Genomic DNA, 20160 nt, shown 5'->3' with positions numbered 1-20160 from the left:
ATGTATATATATACCGGTTACCTATATATCGTCTGCATATTATAATTCCTTACCGCGATCTGCATAACTTCTCTCTTGCCCGTACATATATTTATTAATGCTTCTGTTTTTAAATATACACGCGATATTATAACCGGCACGCCGCACTTTGCTCGCATAAGTATTATACGACCGCTTTCAGTGCCTCTCTCAGATACAATCATATGGGAAGCTGTGCGAGAGACCTCCAATGGCAATGAAAGTTAATCGTGTCTTTTATCATTATTGCCACGCCAGATACACATGTTTCAATCTGTTTCAACAAATGATGATTTAATATTTATCGGAATTTTTCAAAATTAAAATATTTTATTTCATATCTTTCTATATATATATATATAATTTACTGTATACCAAAATATCTGGAAAAAATTATGTACTTTCTTTTATTTGTATATATGCGTTCAATGAAATTGTTACGTTGGTGACATTTGTATTTATTGCAACAGAATTATTTCGTCACAAACAATTATCAACCATATTATGAAACTAGTTTTTTCGATCCGAATCGAAATTCAAGGTTTTGTTACTAATTGTAATTTTGGACTCTATAAGAGTCCTTTATTTTTAGTAATAGAAATTGTTGAATAGAGTCTTTAGTGATTTTTTAGGGTCTGATTTAATTTTGGTGCATCAGAAGCTCAATCTATATATAGTATAGAAGTGTTTTGTACTATGGGTTAAGAAAAAATCTTATCCTGATTTGGTGCGTCTGAAGCACTGTAGGGGACATATGTTGCCCCAAACCGAGATTTGAAAAACTTTGAATTTTTATGCTTTTAGCAGAAATGCTGTTGATGTTCATCATTTCTACAGCATATACTTTTGGAACATCAATAGGATTTCTGCTAAAAGCATAAAAATGATTTATTTCAAACCATATATTCTATAGAATTTATAAAATGTGATATAAATTCTATAGAATTTGGAATAAATAATTTTTATGATTTTGGCAGAAAAGACCTCGGTTGGTGTTCCTTGAAATCATCATCGTAGAATTGCTACAACTATATAGTTATATTAAAAACTGCTATTGCTTATGCTAAAAAATTAAAAATATGCTATTTAATTTGTAGCATTTTTTCCAAAGGTCTAAAAATTATTTATTCCAAAAACCATATGCTATATAGAATTTGTAAAATATGATACAAATTCTATATAGCATATGCTTTTGAATAAATAATTTTTATGATTTTGGAATAAATGCTGTTGATGTTCCAAAAGCATATATGCTATAGAATTTGTATCAGATTTTCCAAATTCTATATTTGTTTAGAAATAAATAATTTTTATGCCTTTGGTAGAAATGCTGCAGATTCAATAGCATATATTTTTAATTTTTTAGCTATAGAATTTTTTAATACAACTGTAGTTGTAGCATTCTACGATAATGATTTCAAGGAACCAACCAATAAGGCATTAGGGATGCTAGAATGTCCGGTAGCAAATTCAGAAATTAATTTTTTCCTTATCGGTCTTTTAATAGTGTGGATTTCAACAAAGGACCACTATTTTTATAGAAAATCCATTATATACTCTGTTTCTAAAAAGTAAGCTCAGTTTTTTCCAGAAAAATTTGAAACATTATTCCATTAGAATGTCATCTTCATTAGGATCCTAAAATGGATCCTAAAGGATCCAAATTTTTTAGCTGATGAATTTCAATGGATTAGAAATGTAAAATTCAAAATGCATCTTTGGAGAGAAATACTGTTTCTTATATTAGCTCTGAATTTCCAAATAGATTCGAGCTCAGAAATTAACACTGATTTTGAAGTTCAGATCAACCATTTTCGCAGAGAGAACTATTTAGTACACAGCAATAGAATTATTATCTCGATCACAGTATCTTCCAAAAAATTATATCCTGATAGAAATAATTCACGTTAAATTGGATTATCTATATGGTATAATAAAGAGCCAACTAACTTTGTTGAGGTCAGATTTCACAACCAAAACGAACGTTCACGTATATTTCAGCAAACAGTTAACAATGACAGCGAGCCAATTTAGGTATATATATATTTGCAAAGTTAGCTACGGTAGCAAATTTTAGCAGCTTGAATATAGGCAAAACCACTATACACGGAGTGTCATAAATCGGTCAAAGATCGTAACTTAAACTTTCTCTTGTAGTCGCCTTTGGAGTACGATTTGCGATATTCGTATTTTTCACTATATAGCAATTCATGAAATATTAACACTTCAGAAATTCGTAATTACGGATTATTGATTTCATCGAAAAATATTCCTCTCAATTTCCAAAGAAATTGAGGCTAAATTGAAGATATAATTAGTGCTGCTTCTAGAACGTCGATTGCCAGTTAGGAGGCCAGAAAATCACGTGTGGTCCATAGTGACCATACGTTGATGCTGTAACCTCCAGCAGCAGCAGCAGCAGCCTTTTTCCATCCTATATATCCATGGTCTAACGGTCCATTGCGATCTCTTAACAAGGCACTTACACGAGAGTTACATTAGCCGCTTGGAAAGATAGCGATATGTGTCGTGCATCGCGGAGGATAGAAACGCGTCGAGTTGCACGTCGAAAAGATCAGCTTCATTCCTGATGGTCTGCCCTTTTGCTTGGCGCAGGGCGCCTCTCTCTCTCTCTCTTTCTCTCTTCGATCGTGAGCCTCTCTTTGGGGTCGCGTATAAGCAGTTCAAGAGGCATTGGGGTTACCGAGTTTAGCAACAGCCGGTAAGATAAGACGATTTCATGTTCGGATTAGAGATTTAAATGGGAAAATCGACCTTTGCCTAGATGTATTTTAACCATGTTCGTCAATATAAACTCTCTCAGGACACACGGAGAGAGAAATCGCGTTGAATCCTCTCGCGAGCATCCAAAACGAGGTCAAGATCGGGAGATTATAAAATACACTCGGAAAAATGTATATATATATATACTCGTAATTAATGAATCTTCCTTATATGTACTTTTCAAACGAATCATCTGAATCTTTCTTCCTTCGCGAATATACCAAATAATTTATTTAGCCTTTAGAGGATTTTTCCTTCACTTTTAAAAATTTTATCTTTATACCCTCTTTCTAAATTTGAATTAGTACATTTTTTAACTTTAGTGACTCACGCTTTTTGCTTTTGAATTAGTATAATCCCACTTGGAAAGATTCCCCGGAAAGTGCCCCCTGGAGGTTCTATCAGAATTCCGCCGGAACTTCCAACGTAATTCCGTCGGAATTCCATCGGAGTTCCAAAGAATTTCCGATGGGATTCCGACGGAGTTCCGCCGGAATTCTGATTAATTTTTTTCAACATTTTTAGAGTCCTAATTCCGTCGGAATCCCATCGGAAATTCTTTGGAACTCCGATGGAATTACGTTGGAAGTTCGGCGGAATTCTAATAGAACCTCCAGGGGGCACTTTGCGGGGAATCTTTCCAAGTGGGTAAAATAAGGCCAACAGAACTAGAAAATGTTTTTGGTGCTGCAAATGTTTCTGATAGGCATACTTTAAATACCTCCAGCACTAAAACAGAAGGTTTTAGCACCTTCCAGTTGAGCTTAAATTGAAGCTATAATCCCCAAAAATCAACTTATTTCTTATACACAATGACCTTAAAGTCATTTGTAACCCATTTTTAAGTTGCAAAAATTAATTTGCCGCACCAAAATCAGCATTGACCTGTATTAAATAATTCAAAGGCAAAAAGTGAGTCACTAATTCAAACACAAAAAAGAATGGATAAATTTTGTTGCTGGTAATTTTAACCAAAATGCTAATTCGTCACACAGACGGTTGGCCCCCTCAACTAGGATTAAAGCAGTTAATTTTTACACCGATTTTGAAGATAAAAATTCTACTTTTTTTTCGTGTCAATTAAAATTCGTACTAATTCAAATTTAGAGAGCGGGTAGTAGTATAAAGAATTTTAAACTAAATTTTGATTTAAAAGTTGAATTTTGTATTCAAATTTTGTTTCATATTAAGAAACTATACTTTTTATTTTCCTCGCGACAAAAATAAAATTGATTCATTTAGAAATAAAAATTGAGAATATTTGCGGTCCTAATACATGATGTTTTTTTTTTTAGTATGTTTTATATTTGTTGGCATTGCACATATATCTCTCTTTGACCATAAGCCGCAGTTAGGGGTGCGGATATATATGTATATATGTATTCGGTTGCTGTGTCGATCGATGGAAATAATTCGTTGCCTTTTTGATGATTACCGTATCCCGAGTTTATTTCGTTCCCTTTTTTTCTCTCTCTTCTCTCTCTCTCTCTCTCTCTCCGTCAAGAGGGACCCTCCGATCGACATATAAAACCTCATGGAGAGTCGAGAAGGGTTCGCATAATAACTCGTAATGGACGCATGCAGGACGATAGGACGATAGATTTCCCTACATTTCTCCCTCCGGGCACTCCCGGTGATTTTTTGCGATATTTGCACGATATTTTTCCCCGGACATGATGTATATATATATATATGTATACGTTCATCATTGACCAATACAGATATATATGCCAATATCGTAGTACAATTTGCACATCTCATCTATGTCGAGTCTCTGAAAGGTACAAGTGGTTCCTCTCTGAGACCCAATGAACCTTTTTCAAATGAAAGAGTTTATTTTTCCATATAACCCTTTTGTATTCCAATTGTAATTTCAAAAGCTTTCGTTTATAATCATTCGTTTATCTTATGTTTTATCTGTTTTCAAATATATCGGGAAAATATTGAGAACAAAAATTACGATGTTACTGCAAAAAACGACTATTATATTCTGAAAATGTTTCTCCGTTCGGAGAAAATTCTAAATTGAAAAAAGGGTTTGATTTTTACAAAACGTATTTAAAGGCAAAAAAATTATTTTTAAATACCAACCAAAATTCAATGCTGCTATTTTGGAAAATTTTCTAAAATCTCTTCAACATACAAATTTCAAAAAATAATACAATTTTCGAAACATTTGAAAGAAAAGAGAATATATTTGCAGCTGCAAACCCGAATTGGTCTTCGGGCGATAATGTCAGAAAAGTGTTGTTGTTGTTGTTGTGTGATGAGGGGAAAGAAGAAATTAAGCATCCTCTTCGCCATTTTTTAAGACGATACAATCTTAAATTGCAATTCGCTTGCTTCGTAACAGCTAATTTTAAACTGCCTGTTTATGCTCGTATTTATTCATTCATACCGGCATCACGGACTGGGGCTGCTCGTTTCGTGCAGGTTCCCATTCGCTTCAAATCCCCCTTTTTCGATGGTAGCCATATGCCTATTATTTCTCTTCACGGACACACATTTATACAAATGTGTATATACACATATGTATACATATACGACTACTGTCGGTATACATGCAGTACATTGACATAGGTCGGTACTTAACGCACTTACGTGCTTGCACGCAGACCAAGACAAGTTCATGACAAAAAAAAAAGAAGGGAAAAACCTTATATGAGAAATATATACGCATACCCAAGAAACAAATTTTTCATTTCGTTAATAGATGCGCGTACTAATGCGTTCTTTCCTTGCAAATAAAATATAAATATTTTATTAATCTCAATTTTACTACCAAAATTGGATAATAATTTTAATATTTTAATAGAATAGCAAATAGTCAAAAATCGATAAAAACTTAAAAGGCATGAAAAAATTTTTATAGAACCAAGAAGCAGACTATACTTTTCTGAAGAATTTTGAATAGAAATCTGACTTGAGAATTGACCGAGAATAAGGTTTTTGAGATTTTCTAACCTAAAAATGCAGAAAAGACGTTTTTTGACCATATTAGAGTTCGTGTAACACAAGATATAATTTTTTGTTCAAAAACGTCGTTACAGCATCTGAAAGTACTATTCTTACCCTTTAAAATGCATTTTGAAATTTTAAAAAATATTTATTTGACTCTGAGTTATCGTCATTTGAATTTTCTGAGTATATGTTTCAACATTCGTGCGTATCAGATAATGCTTCAAAAAAATCAAATGATGATAACTCAGTGGTAAATAAAGATTTTTTTAAAGTTTTAAAATGCATTTTAAAGGGTAAGAATAGTACTTTCAGATGCTGCAACGACATTTTTGAACAAAAAATTATATCTTAATGTTACACGACCTCAAATATGGTCAAAAAAACGTCTTTTCTGCACTTTTAGGGTAGAATATGTCGAAAACTTATTAGTATACAAAAAATAACAAAAAAATAGTAAAAATTTAACTAATTGTATTAATTAAATTTTCCGTTATTTTTACATAACTTAAAAATGAATTTAACTAATAATTAGTTAATTTTAACTAAACGATTAGTAGAAATTATAGGAAAATCTGAAAAGGTCCATACGAGAATCCTATTACAATTTCTGATACAAAAAATCGGTTTAATGGAAATTCTTTCAAAAAATTCGTACAAATAAAAATCCGAACAAATAAAACTTCTAAAAAGAAAATTCTACCTATAATTAAAATTAATTAAATAGTAAAAAATTAATTTCAACCATTATTCATATATGCGCGTCTCAAAAATAAAATTGTCGATAAAATGAAGAAGAAAAAAGAAAAGAAGTAGACATAAGGAGGAATTAGTAAAAAGTAAATGTTTCGGAGAATATCTGGTTAAATAATTGTAGCAATTGAAAAAGAGCAAAGGCATTTCAAGGGCTGCATTGCCAGCTTGTACGAGTCGACAATAGTACAAACTGCGTTCTTCGAAATTCTGGTTCCAGTCCTGCCATACACGTATGTAAGTGTACCCGATGGTCTGTACCTTTAACGCTCTTTTTGTATATTCCACCTTCCTCCGTTCACTGACTCTCGCAGTTCACGAGCTTGGTCTTGTTTCAGAGGAAGCAACTCTATATTTTTCTCTTTTCTCTCTTTCAATGTAATTTTTACCTCCTCTCTTTCTCTCTCTCTCTATATATATTTTCCCTCTTATTTTCACCAACTTTTCACAGACTCATACGATGCAATACATAAATTATGATGCATCGGCTTTATGAAAAAAAAAAACTCAGTTTTGACCTCGCCAGTAAACTCTGAAATTTTAAATTCATTTCAACTTTTGTAATTAAAAAGCATTTTGTTAAATTCTATTTAAAAAGTTGCTGTTCTTTCATTAAAAAAATAATTTCGTATATATGAAAGACATTTTACATTTAAAGTATATATATTTTTCTTGTTTGATAATAAATTATTATTTTTAATTTATAAAACAATTTACTGGTTATAAATTATTATTATTAAATTTTTTATTTTATAACTAGCAAAATTAAACGGGCGCAAGCGCGCCAAATTGAGTTTTTAATTGTTTGTTATAAAGAAATTAAAGATTAATATTATCAACAATAATTTAATTTATTAGAATATTATTACATATTAAATGATAATAATGAAAATTATATGTTTACAGGCCTCGGATTATACGACTTTTTCCGACTTTTTTCAAAAATACGACATTTATCGACTTATTTTAACAAAATGCGACATTTTTTTTACATTTGAAAAAAAATGTAAATAGAATACATTTTTTTAGTATAAAATGTAGATCTTCTTCAGATCTTCTTCAATTCAATTATTTAACAAATTTTGAACTAAAATGATTCTTCACTAAATAATTCATTATTTTTAATAATTTTAATGAAATACATCACAAATTCAATTATATCAAAATTATTTTTCAATTAAAATTTTTATGAAATTTAACAATTGTTTATAATTTAAAAAAAATATATCACAATAAAATTGAATTATTTTTTAAAAATTTCAATTCAAAATAAACTAAAATTCAATTATTACCCGAAATTTTAATTTAAAATTAATTAAAAATCCAATAATTATTTTCTAAAATTTCTATTCAAAATTAATTATCCAAATTTTCAATCAAAAATGAACTTAAATTAAATTATTATCCAAAATTTCAATTAAAATTCAATTATTTCCCAAAATTTTCAATTCAAAATCAACTAAAATTCAATTATTTTCTAAAATTTCAATTAAAATTCAATTATTTTAAAAATTTTCAATTCAAAATAAACTAAAATTCAATTATTTTCCAAAATTTCAATTGGAAATCAACTAAAATTCAATTATTTTCAAAAAATTTCAATTGAAATTCAATTATTTTCCAAAATTTGCAATTTAAAATCAACTAAAATTCAATTATTTTCAAAATTTTCAATCCAAAATCAAGTAAAATTCAATTACTTTCCAAAGTTTCAATTTAATATTAATTACGAAATTCAATTATTTTCCAAAATTTCAATTTAAAATCAACTAAAATTCAATAGTTTCCCAAAATTACAATTGAAATTCAATTATTTTCAAAATTTTAAATCAAATAAAATTTCATTATTCTTAAAATTTTGAATTCAAAATTAATTGAATTTTCAATAATTTGAATTTAAAAGCATCTAAAATTCAATTATTTTCTAAAATTTCTATTCAAAATTAATTATCCAAATTTCCAATCAAAACTGAACTTAAATTAAATTATTATCCAAAATTTCAATTAAAATTCAATTATTTCCCAAAATTTTCAATTCAAAATCAACTAAAATTCAATTATTTTCTAGAATTTCAATTAAAATTCAATTATTTTAAAAATTTTCAATTCAAAATAAACTAAAATTCAATTATTTTCCAAAATTTCAATTGGAAATCAACTAAAATTCAATTATTTTCAAAATTTTCAATCCAAAATCAAGTAAAATTCAATTACTTTCCAAAGTTTCAATTTAATATTAATTATGAAATTCAATTATTTTCCAAAATTTCAATTTAAAATCAACTAAAATTCAATAGTTTCCCAAAATTACAATTGAAATTCAATTATTTTCAAAATTTAAAATCAAATAAAATTTCATTATTCTCAAAAATTTGAATTCAAAATTAATTGAATTTTCAATAATTTGAATTTAAAAGCATCTAAAATTTAATTATTTCTAAAATTTTCCATCGACATTTTTTTTTTTTGAAATTTAATAATTTCAATTATAACTCTAACGAAATTTAATTATTTTTAACTATTTTAATAATATTCTTTGAAAATTCACCTATCTGAAACCATTTTTCAATTAAAAATGATTTTCAAATTATTGTATTTTGTCCGCATTTTCTAATAAATTTTTAGTGAAATCATCTAAAATTTTAATTACATAACACTTAAAGTTTCAATTAATTTCAAAAATCTCAATTTTAAATCTTTGAAAATTCAATTAAATTTAAAAAATGTTTTCCAAAAATTGTTTGATAAATTATTTTTAGTTCTGTAAAATTTAATAATTGTTTGAAAATTGACAATATCTTTTGAAATTTAATTATTTCTAAAAATTTCAACTTTAACCCTTCGAAAAGGATTATTATTAAAAAAAAATTTTTATTTAAAAATTTGTAAATTATTTTTGTTAAAATAAAAAACAAATCCACTTTTTTTGGAATATAAATCGACTAAAACGACTTTTTGTGTCTTTAAATTGATTCGAGGCCTGTGTTTTTAAAATAATTAATATTTAATAGGTATTCGTTGGTCCCTGGTACCTTAAAAATTAATTTTTAAAAATTAAATTTTTTCAAATTACTATCTTGTACGAAATTTCCTGGCGCATCTTTTTTCTCATCATAAATTTTTTGTATTTGTATACAATTTTTGAATGAATATACAACTTTAAAAAAAATTTCGTTGGTAAACGTTGTGTACTTCAGCTTCGTGAATTGAATTTTTGAATTTGGAATTTTAAAGAAACTTATTCCGAAATTTGGAAACACAATTTTATTTATTTTATTATTATATAATTTTGTTTATTTTTAATTGTTAAATTTTTTTCTTAACCAATGATATTATTTTTGTTAGAAAAAAAGAATTAAGTTTTTTATATATAGATTTAAAATTAGAAATATATAGTTTCGACAGCGTCAACGATTCATATATATATATATATATTAATATAGAAATACTATGTCAATGAAAATTATTTTATATGATTAATTAAAATATATAATTACATAAAACAGAGAATTCAGATTAAATGAAGATTCAATGAAATTCACGAATTTACATCACTAGCGGAGAATTGATTGATGTAATTATATATTAACAAGAGATATTGTTTCCTGGTATTTTAATGAATATCATACTAAAATTTAAAAAATTAAAAGTGACGAGAATAATAATATTAAGGTTTTTATCATACTGGCAAATAATGTTATTAAAAAAAAGTTTCCGTTTTAGCATCGAAAGTTTCCAACATTTTACCTATTTGTTATAAATTGAACTTACATTAAATTATAATTATTAATTTTTATTAATTAAAAAAAAAATTATAAATGACCATAATTTTATATTCAATATATATATTAAATGAAAAATAATTTAAAAAAACGAAAGTAAAAATAACATTAATTATATTTTGGTGCAATTGAAAATTTTTTTTCTGAAAAAATTTTGATAACGACTCCTTTCAAACATTTAGTGTTGTCTATAATAAAATTTTCATTTTTAAATAAAAAAAACAAATTTTCGTTTCATATCTTCAATTTAATATTGGTTTAACTTCTCACACTAAAATTTTAAAGACTTTGAATCTGAAATAACTTTTAGCTCTCTTGCCTTTTAAACGAGTTTCGAACATTCAAGATAATCATAAGATCTTATTAGGATGGTTCAGTTGACTTAAGAAATGTTGAATATATGTTTCAACTCGAAAGAAAATTTGCAATATAATTTCGTAATTTTAATAAACTTATAACAGTTTCTAATTTTACAAAGATTTAACTTTAAATGATTTCTTTTATATATTTATTTACATTTTAACTTGATTTGCAAAAAATTATATATTTATAACGGGTTTTTTTTTGCAAAATAAATTCAAATCGTTTTAAATGTATATATGTATATATCTAAAATAAGTTGCAGGAATATAAAATTAAATATAAGCAATAAAATATAAGTATAGTCGGCAATAAAATATATAAATGTATTATAATAATAAAGTATTCAATTTTAATAATAAAGTATTTAATTATAATAGAAAGTATTAAAATTATTAAAAAAATTTTGAAATTAAAAATTAACAAACATTTTTTATTTATTTGAATCAAATAAAAATATAAATATTTTAGAATATTTTATACTTAAATTCATTATATAATATATTCTTAATATATACTGTTTACAGCAAAAAAGAAATTTATCAGCTGATAAATTTCTTTTTTGCTGTAAAAATATATGTATTGTTATCAAAATAATTTTTAAAATACATAAATTTAGTGATAAAAAAGAAAATTTGTCGCAACAAAGAAAAATATTTTATAGACAAATATTTTTTGTCGCAAGAATAAAGTTTCTTGAAGATATAAAATAATATTCTCTCTCGCCAAGTAAAAAAAAAAAGTTTATATGTTTCATAAATAGAAAAAAAAATTGTCTCTTGAGAGTATGGAAAATGGGTTGGATTGAAAAACTGTGGTATGATAATTCTTTAAGAGTTGATATTCAAACGCAATCTTTCTCTTCGTATGGGCTGGCAATTAGGTTGGTTGTCAATATGAAAGTAACATTTTTGGCCTTGGAGATACCAGATACGCTTCAAAGGTATGCAGATATAGTCAAGTCTAAACCTTGTACAGAATTGCGTGAGATTTTAGATTCAAGAGACAGCAAAGTCTATTCAATAGCAAACTGAAAATTACATACACACACATATATATATATATATAAACATCGCGGGCACGACATCAAGCTCAATATATACATATATATATATATAGGAATGTGATTAGTTTATATAACAAACTATTAGAAAAACATAAATGGCAAAATTATTACCAACAAAACAAGTATACAGTATGCGTGTTCATTTGGAATTTGCATATATTAAACAATGAACGGTGAATCTGTAAACAATTTTTTTTCCCGCACTCTTTTTAGAATTCCAGAAAATTGTGTGACGAAAAATAAAATATATATATTTTAAACTATATATGATTTAAATATATTTGGGTCATCAGAATTTTGGGAATTTTACACAAAAAAATTTTTACAGTGATATTTATATGGGTTGGAAATAAAAACGATGACATTTGGATGAAGATTATATGATAAATTATTTTCTTCAATGTTTCGAAATCGATATTTCTTCTTCAGGGGTAAATTATGTAAATCCATGTCCATTTTTTCCAATTTCCACTCGTACTTTTCCTAATTGCCATCCACATTCCTATTCACAATTTTTTTAATTTCTATTCCAATCTCCACTTCCACTTTTTGTACTTTTTCCTATTTCCATTCCCACTTCCACTTTTCCTAATTTTAATTCCCACTTTCCAATTTCCACATCCGTTTCCACTTCCACCTTCATTTCCATTTTTCCAATTTCCATTCCTATTTCTTTTTTCCATTTTAACTTTTTCCAATTTCAATTTCCACATCCATTTTTCCAATTTCCATTCTCACTTCCACTTTTTCCCAAATTTCCATTTCCACTTTCTCTAATTTCTATTCTCACACTTATATTTCCGCTTTTTCTGATTTCTACTACATATATATACTTTTATTTCCACTTCCACTTTTCCAATTTTGAAATGGAAATGGAAATTTGAAAAAGTGAAAATGAAAGTGGGAGTGAAAATTAGAATAAAGTGGAAGTGGATATTGAAAATCGAAAAAGTGGAAGTAGAAATGAAAGTGGGAGAGAAAATTGAAAAAAAGTAATCGGTTAAAAGGTAGTGGGAATGGAAATTGGAAAAGTGGAAGTGGAAATGATACTAAGGAGTAGAAATTAGAAAAGGACGGAAATGGAAGTGAGAGTAGAAATTGGAAAATGTTCAAATGAAAATAGGAATTGAAATTGGAAAAGTGAAAAGGGATGTGGAAATCGGGAAAAGCGGAAATTCAAATTAGGAAAATTGGAAGTGGATATTAAAAAAGGAAAATGTGGAAGTAGAAATGAATCTGAGAGAGGAAATTGGAAAAAAGTGGTGGGTTAAAAAGATGTTTGTTATGGAAATTGGAAAAGTGGAAGTGAAAGTAGAAGTCGGAAAAAGTGGAAGTTAAAATGAAAACTGGAAGTGAATATTAAAATAGGAAAATGTGGAAGTAGAAATGAAAGTGAGAGAGGAAATTGGCAAAAATGGTGGGTTAAAAGAAAGTGAAAATGAAAATTGGAAAAGTGGAAATTATAGTAGAAGTAGAAATTAGAAAAGCGGAAATGGAAATTGGAATAAAGTGGGAGTGGGAGTAAAAAAAAGTGAAAATGGAAGTAGGAGTAGAAATTGGAAAAAGTTCAAATAAAAAAAGAAATAGGAATGGAAATAAGATAAGTGGAAATGAAAATGGAAGTGGAAATGGATGTGGGAATCAGTAAAAGTAGGAATTAAAGTTAGGAAAAGTGGAAATGGAAATTGATTTACATAATTGACTCCCATAGGGACTCTAATAATATAAAATTAAAATTTAAAATCGAAATATATAAATAATAATATAAATATATTTATATTAATTTATAAAATATATTTATGTAATCATAAACAATATAAAAACGAAATTTTTCCTTTGAATAAAAATAAAAATAATTACAAAGATATTAAAAAGAATAAAAACACGAAAGATATAAGACAGAAATTAAAATAGATTAAAAGTTTGATAATTTTATTATTCGCCATAAGAAAATTGGTTGCATATATATTTTGCAGAATGGAAGTTAGGCCGAGGTATATGTATAGCTAGAAGGCATGAGCGAGTGCACAAAATATAAAAAGAAAGGTATATATGTAATTTCACATACGAAAGAGCAGGAGAAGGCAAGGACCCGCGTGTGTTATATATGTACAATGCGTGCTGCGGTGGAATAAAGCAACTCTGGTGGAGGGGGGGAAAAAAGACTCCAAAAAAGTGGTATAAAGAATCACTTGGATGGTATAAAGAGAGTTGGAATTTAGGGTAGGTCGGTTATAACCTTGTCCTTCTCTTTTTTCTTTTTTCCTTCCTCCAGCACACAATAACTCTCACTCACTCTTACTCTCATACTAAAGCAGAGCGCAGAGTGTATATATATATTTATATATATCATTTCCGCGCCCACTCAACCCTCTCTTTGGTGAACGTGTCCTAATTCAGTCGCCCCTGATCTTACCTTCATGAAACGCGTGCCCACTATAAGGACAAGCCTATCACGACCAATTGCTAATTAATCGTCTATGGCAATTGTCACGGTCGTAGAACACGATGTCTATTGGTAACGACCGATCTAAGCAGGTATGCCGTATTTGCCATGTCGAAAATCATTGGCACGAGTAATTCGATGTAAATGGCGGAGATAATGATCGTGAGAGCGAGAGTGACAGGATTTCTGTGTGTATATATACGTATCGGCCGCTTTGACTTTAGGTATATATCTGAACAGCTTTAAAGTTAATTGAACTTTAAGTGACATTTGCGATTTCTGCCATAAGTGAAAGAGATTTTTGCATATTCATGGAAGAAATTCTCATAATTTCTAATTATAACATTATTCTTAGAAGAAATAATAATCGAAAATTGTAATACGCAAAAAAAAAAGAATTAAAACAGTAAATCTTAAAGGTCAGTGATCCCTTATCCCTTCCACTATTTATTCCCTCGATAGTTGCCATTAATCAGTAGCCTTAATTGAAGGACAAGCCTGGCTTCTAATGAAATAGAATAAGGTGAAAAATAGTGATTCCAATATACTATCCAATTTCTCTTCAATTGCCGTATCTCGCAAAAGAAACGCAATTTTCACTTTTGAAAAAGAAAATCAATATTTTTTCAAATTATAAATATATAAATGTTGGAAAAGAGTAAAAGCCAAATAGTATAATGAAATATATTTTATGGCCGTGAAGTTTGCAAAATGGAGAAGAGTTGTTGTAAAAAGAGAGAAGAGACGAAATACCGGGCGATGCGATCAGTCCCCACTTTTTCGACTCGCACACAATGAAAACATGTACATAAAACCTCTTCTCTCCCCCCCCACCCCTCACCTATGATGCGCCAACTCAATTTCTCCTCTTTTGGTATACCCAACTTGAATTGCAACTGGAGTCCATCCCCACTTAGGGCCCCGAAGTGTTCCCCCACTCTGACTCCTAGGGTCCTACGGCCATTGATCCCGACCTTCACGCGCCGAACGAGCGCGATTGCCAACGAAAGCCAACTTTGCCGAACCCGAACCGAACCTGCCGCAACTTGGTTTCGACGTTGCACAGCGCTACTTCTTCTTCTTCTTCTTTCCTCGCGTCCCACTACCCCCCATTTTTGCCCACGGACCCAACCTACCCCACTACGCGCAACTTTGGCCGCTGTGTGCCACTGCCCTGCGCGCCTTGCTCGTCCAATCCCCTCTCCCCTTCTACTTCCCTCGAAACCCCCTTGTCCAACCAACAAAGTCTACCCAAGAGAGAGAGAAAGAGAGAGAGATTCTTTCTTTCTATCAACATCTCTAACTCTCTTCCTTCCATCATTTGCTACTTGATTCGCGAGTCTCTCTATCCAATAAGAGAGAAAAAGAACTTTTGAAGGGAAAAGGGAGAGGCACACTACTCATGTCAGTTTCGCTTAAAAATAACCTTCCAAGAAAAGTCGAAGAGAACGCACGAAAGGAATTTTATAGTTTTGTTTTTTTTCTTCCTATCTGTGTTATCAGAATATTCTTTTTTAAACAATTTTTAAATGTGAAACAAAATGAATAAGATTCTAAAATATTTCGAGCTTAGAAAATCGGATATATTTAATAGAATTTTTCTTTACATATAGCTGTTAATATTTAAAAGAATATGCTAATTAAGTCGAAATTCTATTAAGCAGAATTTTCATTCTAATTAATAGAATTTTAGGTGAGAGTGGAATTTTTAAATACCGCAGAATTTGTATTTTACCGAATTCTCATTCGTCCGAATTTCTATTTCCACGTATTTATTATTTAACAGAGTTTTAAAAACGCTTATTTTCTAATTGGCCGAAATTGTAAACGGTGCAACAAACAACAGACTGAAAATTTCGGTGCGAATTTTATGACAATATCAAAATTTGCATGATAATGTCAGAATTCGGTCAATTTTTCAAATTAGTGCCGAAATTTTCTATATGTTTGTTCGGCTAATTGCAATTTTGGTCAGATCCAAAATCGGCGTTTTTAAAATTCTGTCATCTAACAATATTTGTGCAAATAGAAATATTAAACGATATAAAAATTCAGACAATCAGAAATTTGAACTAATCAAACTTCGGATAAATAAAAATTTGAATAATGAAAATTCAGACAAATAGAAATTTGAATTAATAAAAATTCGGACAAATAGAAATTCGAACGAATAAAAATTTGAACTAATAAAAATTTAAAGCAATTAAAATTTGAACCGATGAAAAATCGGAGAATTAGAAATTTGAACGAATAAAAATTGGGACAAATTTAGTGATTTGAACTGATAAAAATTCGGACAAACATAAATTCTAACGACTAGAAATTACAAGCAATTAAAATTCGGAAAATTTGAAATTTAAACTAATAAAAATTCGGACAAATAGAAATTTGAATTAATCAAAATTCGGACAAATAAAAATTTTAACTAATCAAAATTCGAACAAAAAAAAATTTTAACTAATCAAAATTCTGTCAAATAAAAATTTAAACCAATGAAAATTCTGACAATTAGAAATTTAAACGATTAAAAATTGGACAAATAGAGATTTGAATTGATAAAAATTCGGACAAATAGAAATTCGAACGAATAAAAATTTGAACTAATAAAAATTTAAAGCAATTAAAATTCGGACAATTTGAAATTTAAACTAATAAAAATTCGGACAAATAGAATTTTGAACTAATCAAAATTCGGACAAAAATAAAAATTTTAACTAATCAAAATTCGAACAAAAAAAAATTTTAACTAATCAAAATTCTGTCAAATAAAAATTTAAACCAATGAAAATTCTGACAATTAGAAATTTAAACGATTAAAAATTGGACAAATAGAGATTTGAATTGTTAAAAATTCGGACAAATAGAAATTCGAACGTATAAAAATTTGAACTAATAAAAATTTAAAGCAATTAAAATTCGGACAATTTGAAATTTAAACTAATAAAAGTTCGGACAAATAGAAATTTGAACTAATGGAAATTCGGACAAATAGTAATTTAAACCAATGTAAAATTCGGACAATTATAAATTTGAATTAATGAAAATTTAGACAAACAGAAATTCGAACAAATATAGGAACTTGAACTAATAAAAATTTTGACTAATGAAAATTTGGACAAATAATCTGAGTTAAATATTTTTTTCTAAATATATATATATATGTATAACATTCTTTTGCAAATTTTTGAACAAGTTCAAAAAGTTATGAATATTTCCACTTTTATCTACGGCATATAACAATAATATTCAAATTTGTAACTGTTTTTGACTTAAATTCTATTCAAATCACAGACTAACAAGCATATATATATATATATATATAGGGATCTTGTAATTGGACTATTTGGAAGCAGGCTGAATTCCTAAAGGCAGAATCACACAAGAAGGATCGCTATCAAGTTCGTCTCCGAATACAAATAGCTTATATTTCTTCTCTAAACTTTTAAAAATATTCTTGCATTCTCGAAATTACATATATAGTCGTTTTGATACCAAACTGATTTCTATTTTTAACATAAATTTTGCTTTCTTTTAAAGAAAAACTAAATAAAAGTTTCCTCTAAACAAAAACTATATAATTTCTCAAAAAAAAAATTCGTATTTCAATAATTATATTATTTAATAATTAAATTTAATTTAATTAAAAATTTCGACAATAAAAATTTAACGTTTTGAGTTATAAACAAAATAAGAATATTTTTTATAGGAAATATACTATTTTTTAATTGTTCAAAGTTATTTTTTACTTTTGGGTATTTAATATATTTTTCTTTTTTACTTATATTTATTAAAATATTATTTTGATTACAATCGAAACGAATCAGTAATAATATAATTATTTTAAATTAACATGAATTACATTATATTTGGATATGCGCAATTGCAGTAACTCATCGGTTGCGTGTTAGGTCATCTCGGCGCAGCTTCTTATATATATATATATATATAAAAGCGAATGTATATATATATATAAGAGTTACGAGCGTTGCTGCAGTCATAATAGAGTGCAGTGATTTTACTGAGTAAAAGGTATAAACGATTACTTCACATGAATTATAGAATGCATCAGATAGTGAGATTTAAATCAACTGTTGATTATTTGCATATATTAATTTACTATATCAACGCATTATTTATACTCCCAAGTATTGACACTAATTCCCAACATTATATATATATTCTTTATTGCGAGTTTGAAAAATATTTAAAATTAAATTATTTATATATTTATAATTAAATCATATTATGCAATTCATAATTTTTGTCATCCAAACGAAAAAAATTATTTATTTCTAATTGTTTTTTTTTATTATTACAAATTTTTGAAAATATTTAAATACAATTTGGACGAATTTAAATGAGAGTTGGTAAATTATTTTTTTACTTTGGATAATTTTAATTACTTCGAAGGCGAGTAATTTTCATTAATCACACATTTTGGAGCCTTTCAATTTAAACTATTTTTAATTAAGCGTTCTCGATTGGAAGCCTTCAATTCCGGAAAGCTTATAAATTTAAAGTTTGGTGTAGCATCCAATTCGAAACAAAGTTTCAACATTTGTGTGTATATATATATATATCTTAAATTGGAAACTTGTAATGATAGAAAGTTAGGGATTTAAAAAAAAAACATAAAAGGCCAAATTTTTGGTTATCAATGATTTTATCGATTACTCAACAATTAGTTATTGTTAACTAATATCGTTTTTAATTTTTTTTTTACTTGAAAATCCCTCTATTCTAATGTATAATTATAAATTATTCTATAAATCTCAGAGGATTAGTTTATTTTTTGAATTTACGTTAAATTTAAATGAACCCGATTTTTTACTTAACCGATATAATTTTTAAATTTTTATTTTACAAAATGTTTCGTCAATTAGTTGTTTAAATTTTTTTATAACCTAGATAAACCGGCTTTCTTGAAATTATAAATTCTTCAACAATTTTCAAATAACAAAATTAAATCTTAATTCGATTGTGTAAATAAAAAACTTATTTTTTTAAATATAAATTATTTATTTGATAATGGTCAAGTAACCGATTACTTTATTTGAATCAAATAAATCATTTTTTCAGTGTGAAAATTCGATTGTGTAAATAAATTAATTATTTTTAAAATTAAAATTATTTATTTGATAATGGTCAGGTAACCGATTACTTGAATCAAATAAATAATTTTTTTAGTTCACTTCTACTTTTTTATTTTCATTACCGTTTTCACTTCCACTTTTTCCAATTCTCATTCCCATTTTCACTTCCACTTTTTTATTTTCATTACCGTTTTCACTTCCACTTTTTCCAATTCTCATTCCCATTTTCACTTCCACTTTTTTATTTACATTATACCACTTCCACTTTTTCTAATTCTCATTCCCATTTTCACTTCCACTTTTTTATTTACATTACCACTTCCACTTTTTCTAATTCTCATTCGCACTTCCATTCCCACTTCCACTCTTTCTAATTCTCATTTCCACTTCCACTTTCACTTTTTCTAATTTTCATTCCCACTTCTACTCACATTTTTTCCACTTATAATTTTGATTACCTGTTGCCATTTCGACTAAAAAAACTCTTTCTAATTTCCATTTACACAACTATTTCCACTTTTTTTAATTACAATGGATAAAAATTAGAAAAAGTGAAAGTGGTAATGGAAATTTAAAAAATAGGAATGGAAGTGCGAGTGAAAATATAAAAAAGTTGTAATGAAAATAAAAAAGTGGAAAATAAAATGGGAATGAAAATTGGAACAAATGGAAGTGGAAGTGAAAGTGGGAATGAGAATTAGAAAAAGTGGTAGTGGCAATAAATATAAAAAACTGGAAGTGGAAATAGGAATGGGAATGAAAATTAGAAAAAGTGGAAGTGAAATGGGAATGAGAATTAGAAAGAGTGGAAGTGCGAATGAGAATTAGAAAAAGTAGAAGTGGAAATAGGAATGAAAATTATAAAAAGTTTAAGTGGAAGTGGAAGTGAAAGTGGTAATG

At 27.7% G+C, this 20160-nt stretch overlaps 1 protein-coding gene across 1 annotated transcript in view; it reads left to right on the top strand.

Moving 5' to 3' along the window:
* Positions 1 to 11449: 11449 nt before the first annotated feature.
* Positions 11450 to 20160, top strand: part of LOC127279242 (uncharacterized) — a 59172-nt gene continuing 50461 nt past the window's right edge. Inside the window, exon 1 of the mRNA XM_051301479.1 lies at positions 11450 to 11598. Coding sequence (XP_051157436.1) covers positions 11450 to 11598 — 149 coding nt within the window. The remainder of the gene's footprint in view (positions 11599 to 20160) is intronic.

This window comes from Leptopilina boulardi, unplaced genomic scaffold, assembly GCF_019393585.1.
Source record: "Leptopilina boulardi isolate dan_hultmark-lab unplaced genomic scaffold, ZJU_Lbou_2.1 LbouV2_214, whole genome shotgun sequence".
Taxonomy (NCBI): Eukaryota; Metazoa; Arthropoda; class Insecta; order Hymenoptera; family Figitidae; genus Leptopilina; species Leptopilina boulardi.
This window is presented reverse-complemented; position numbering and strand designations above follow the sequence as displayed.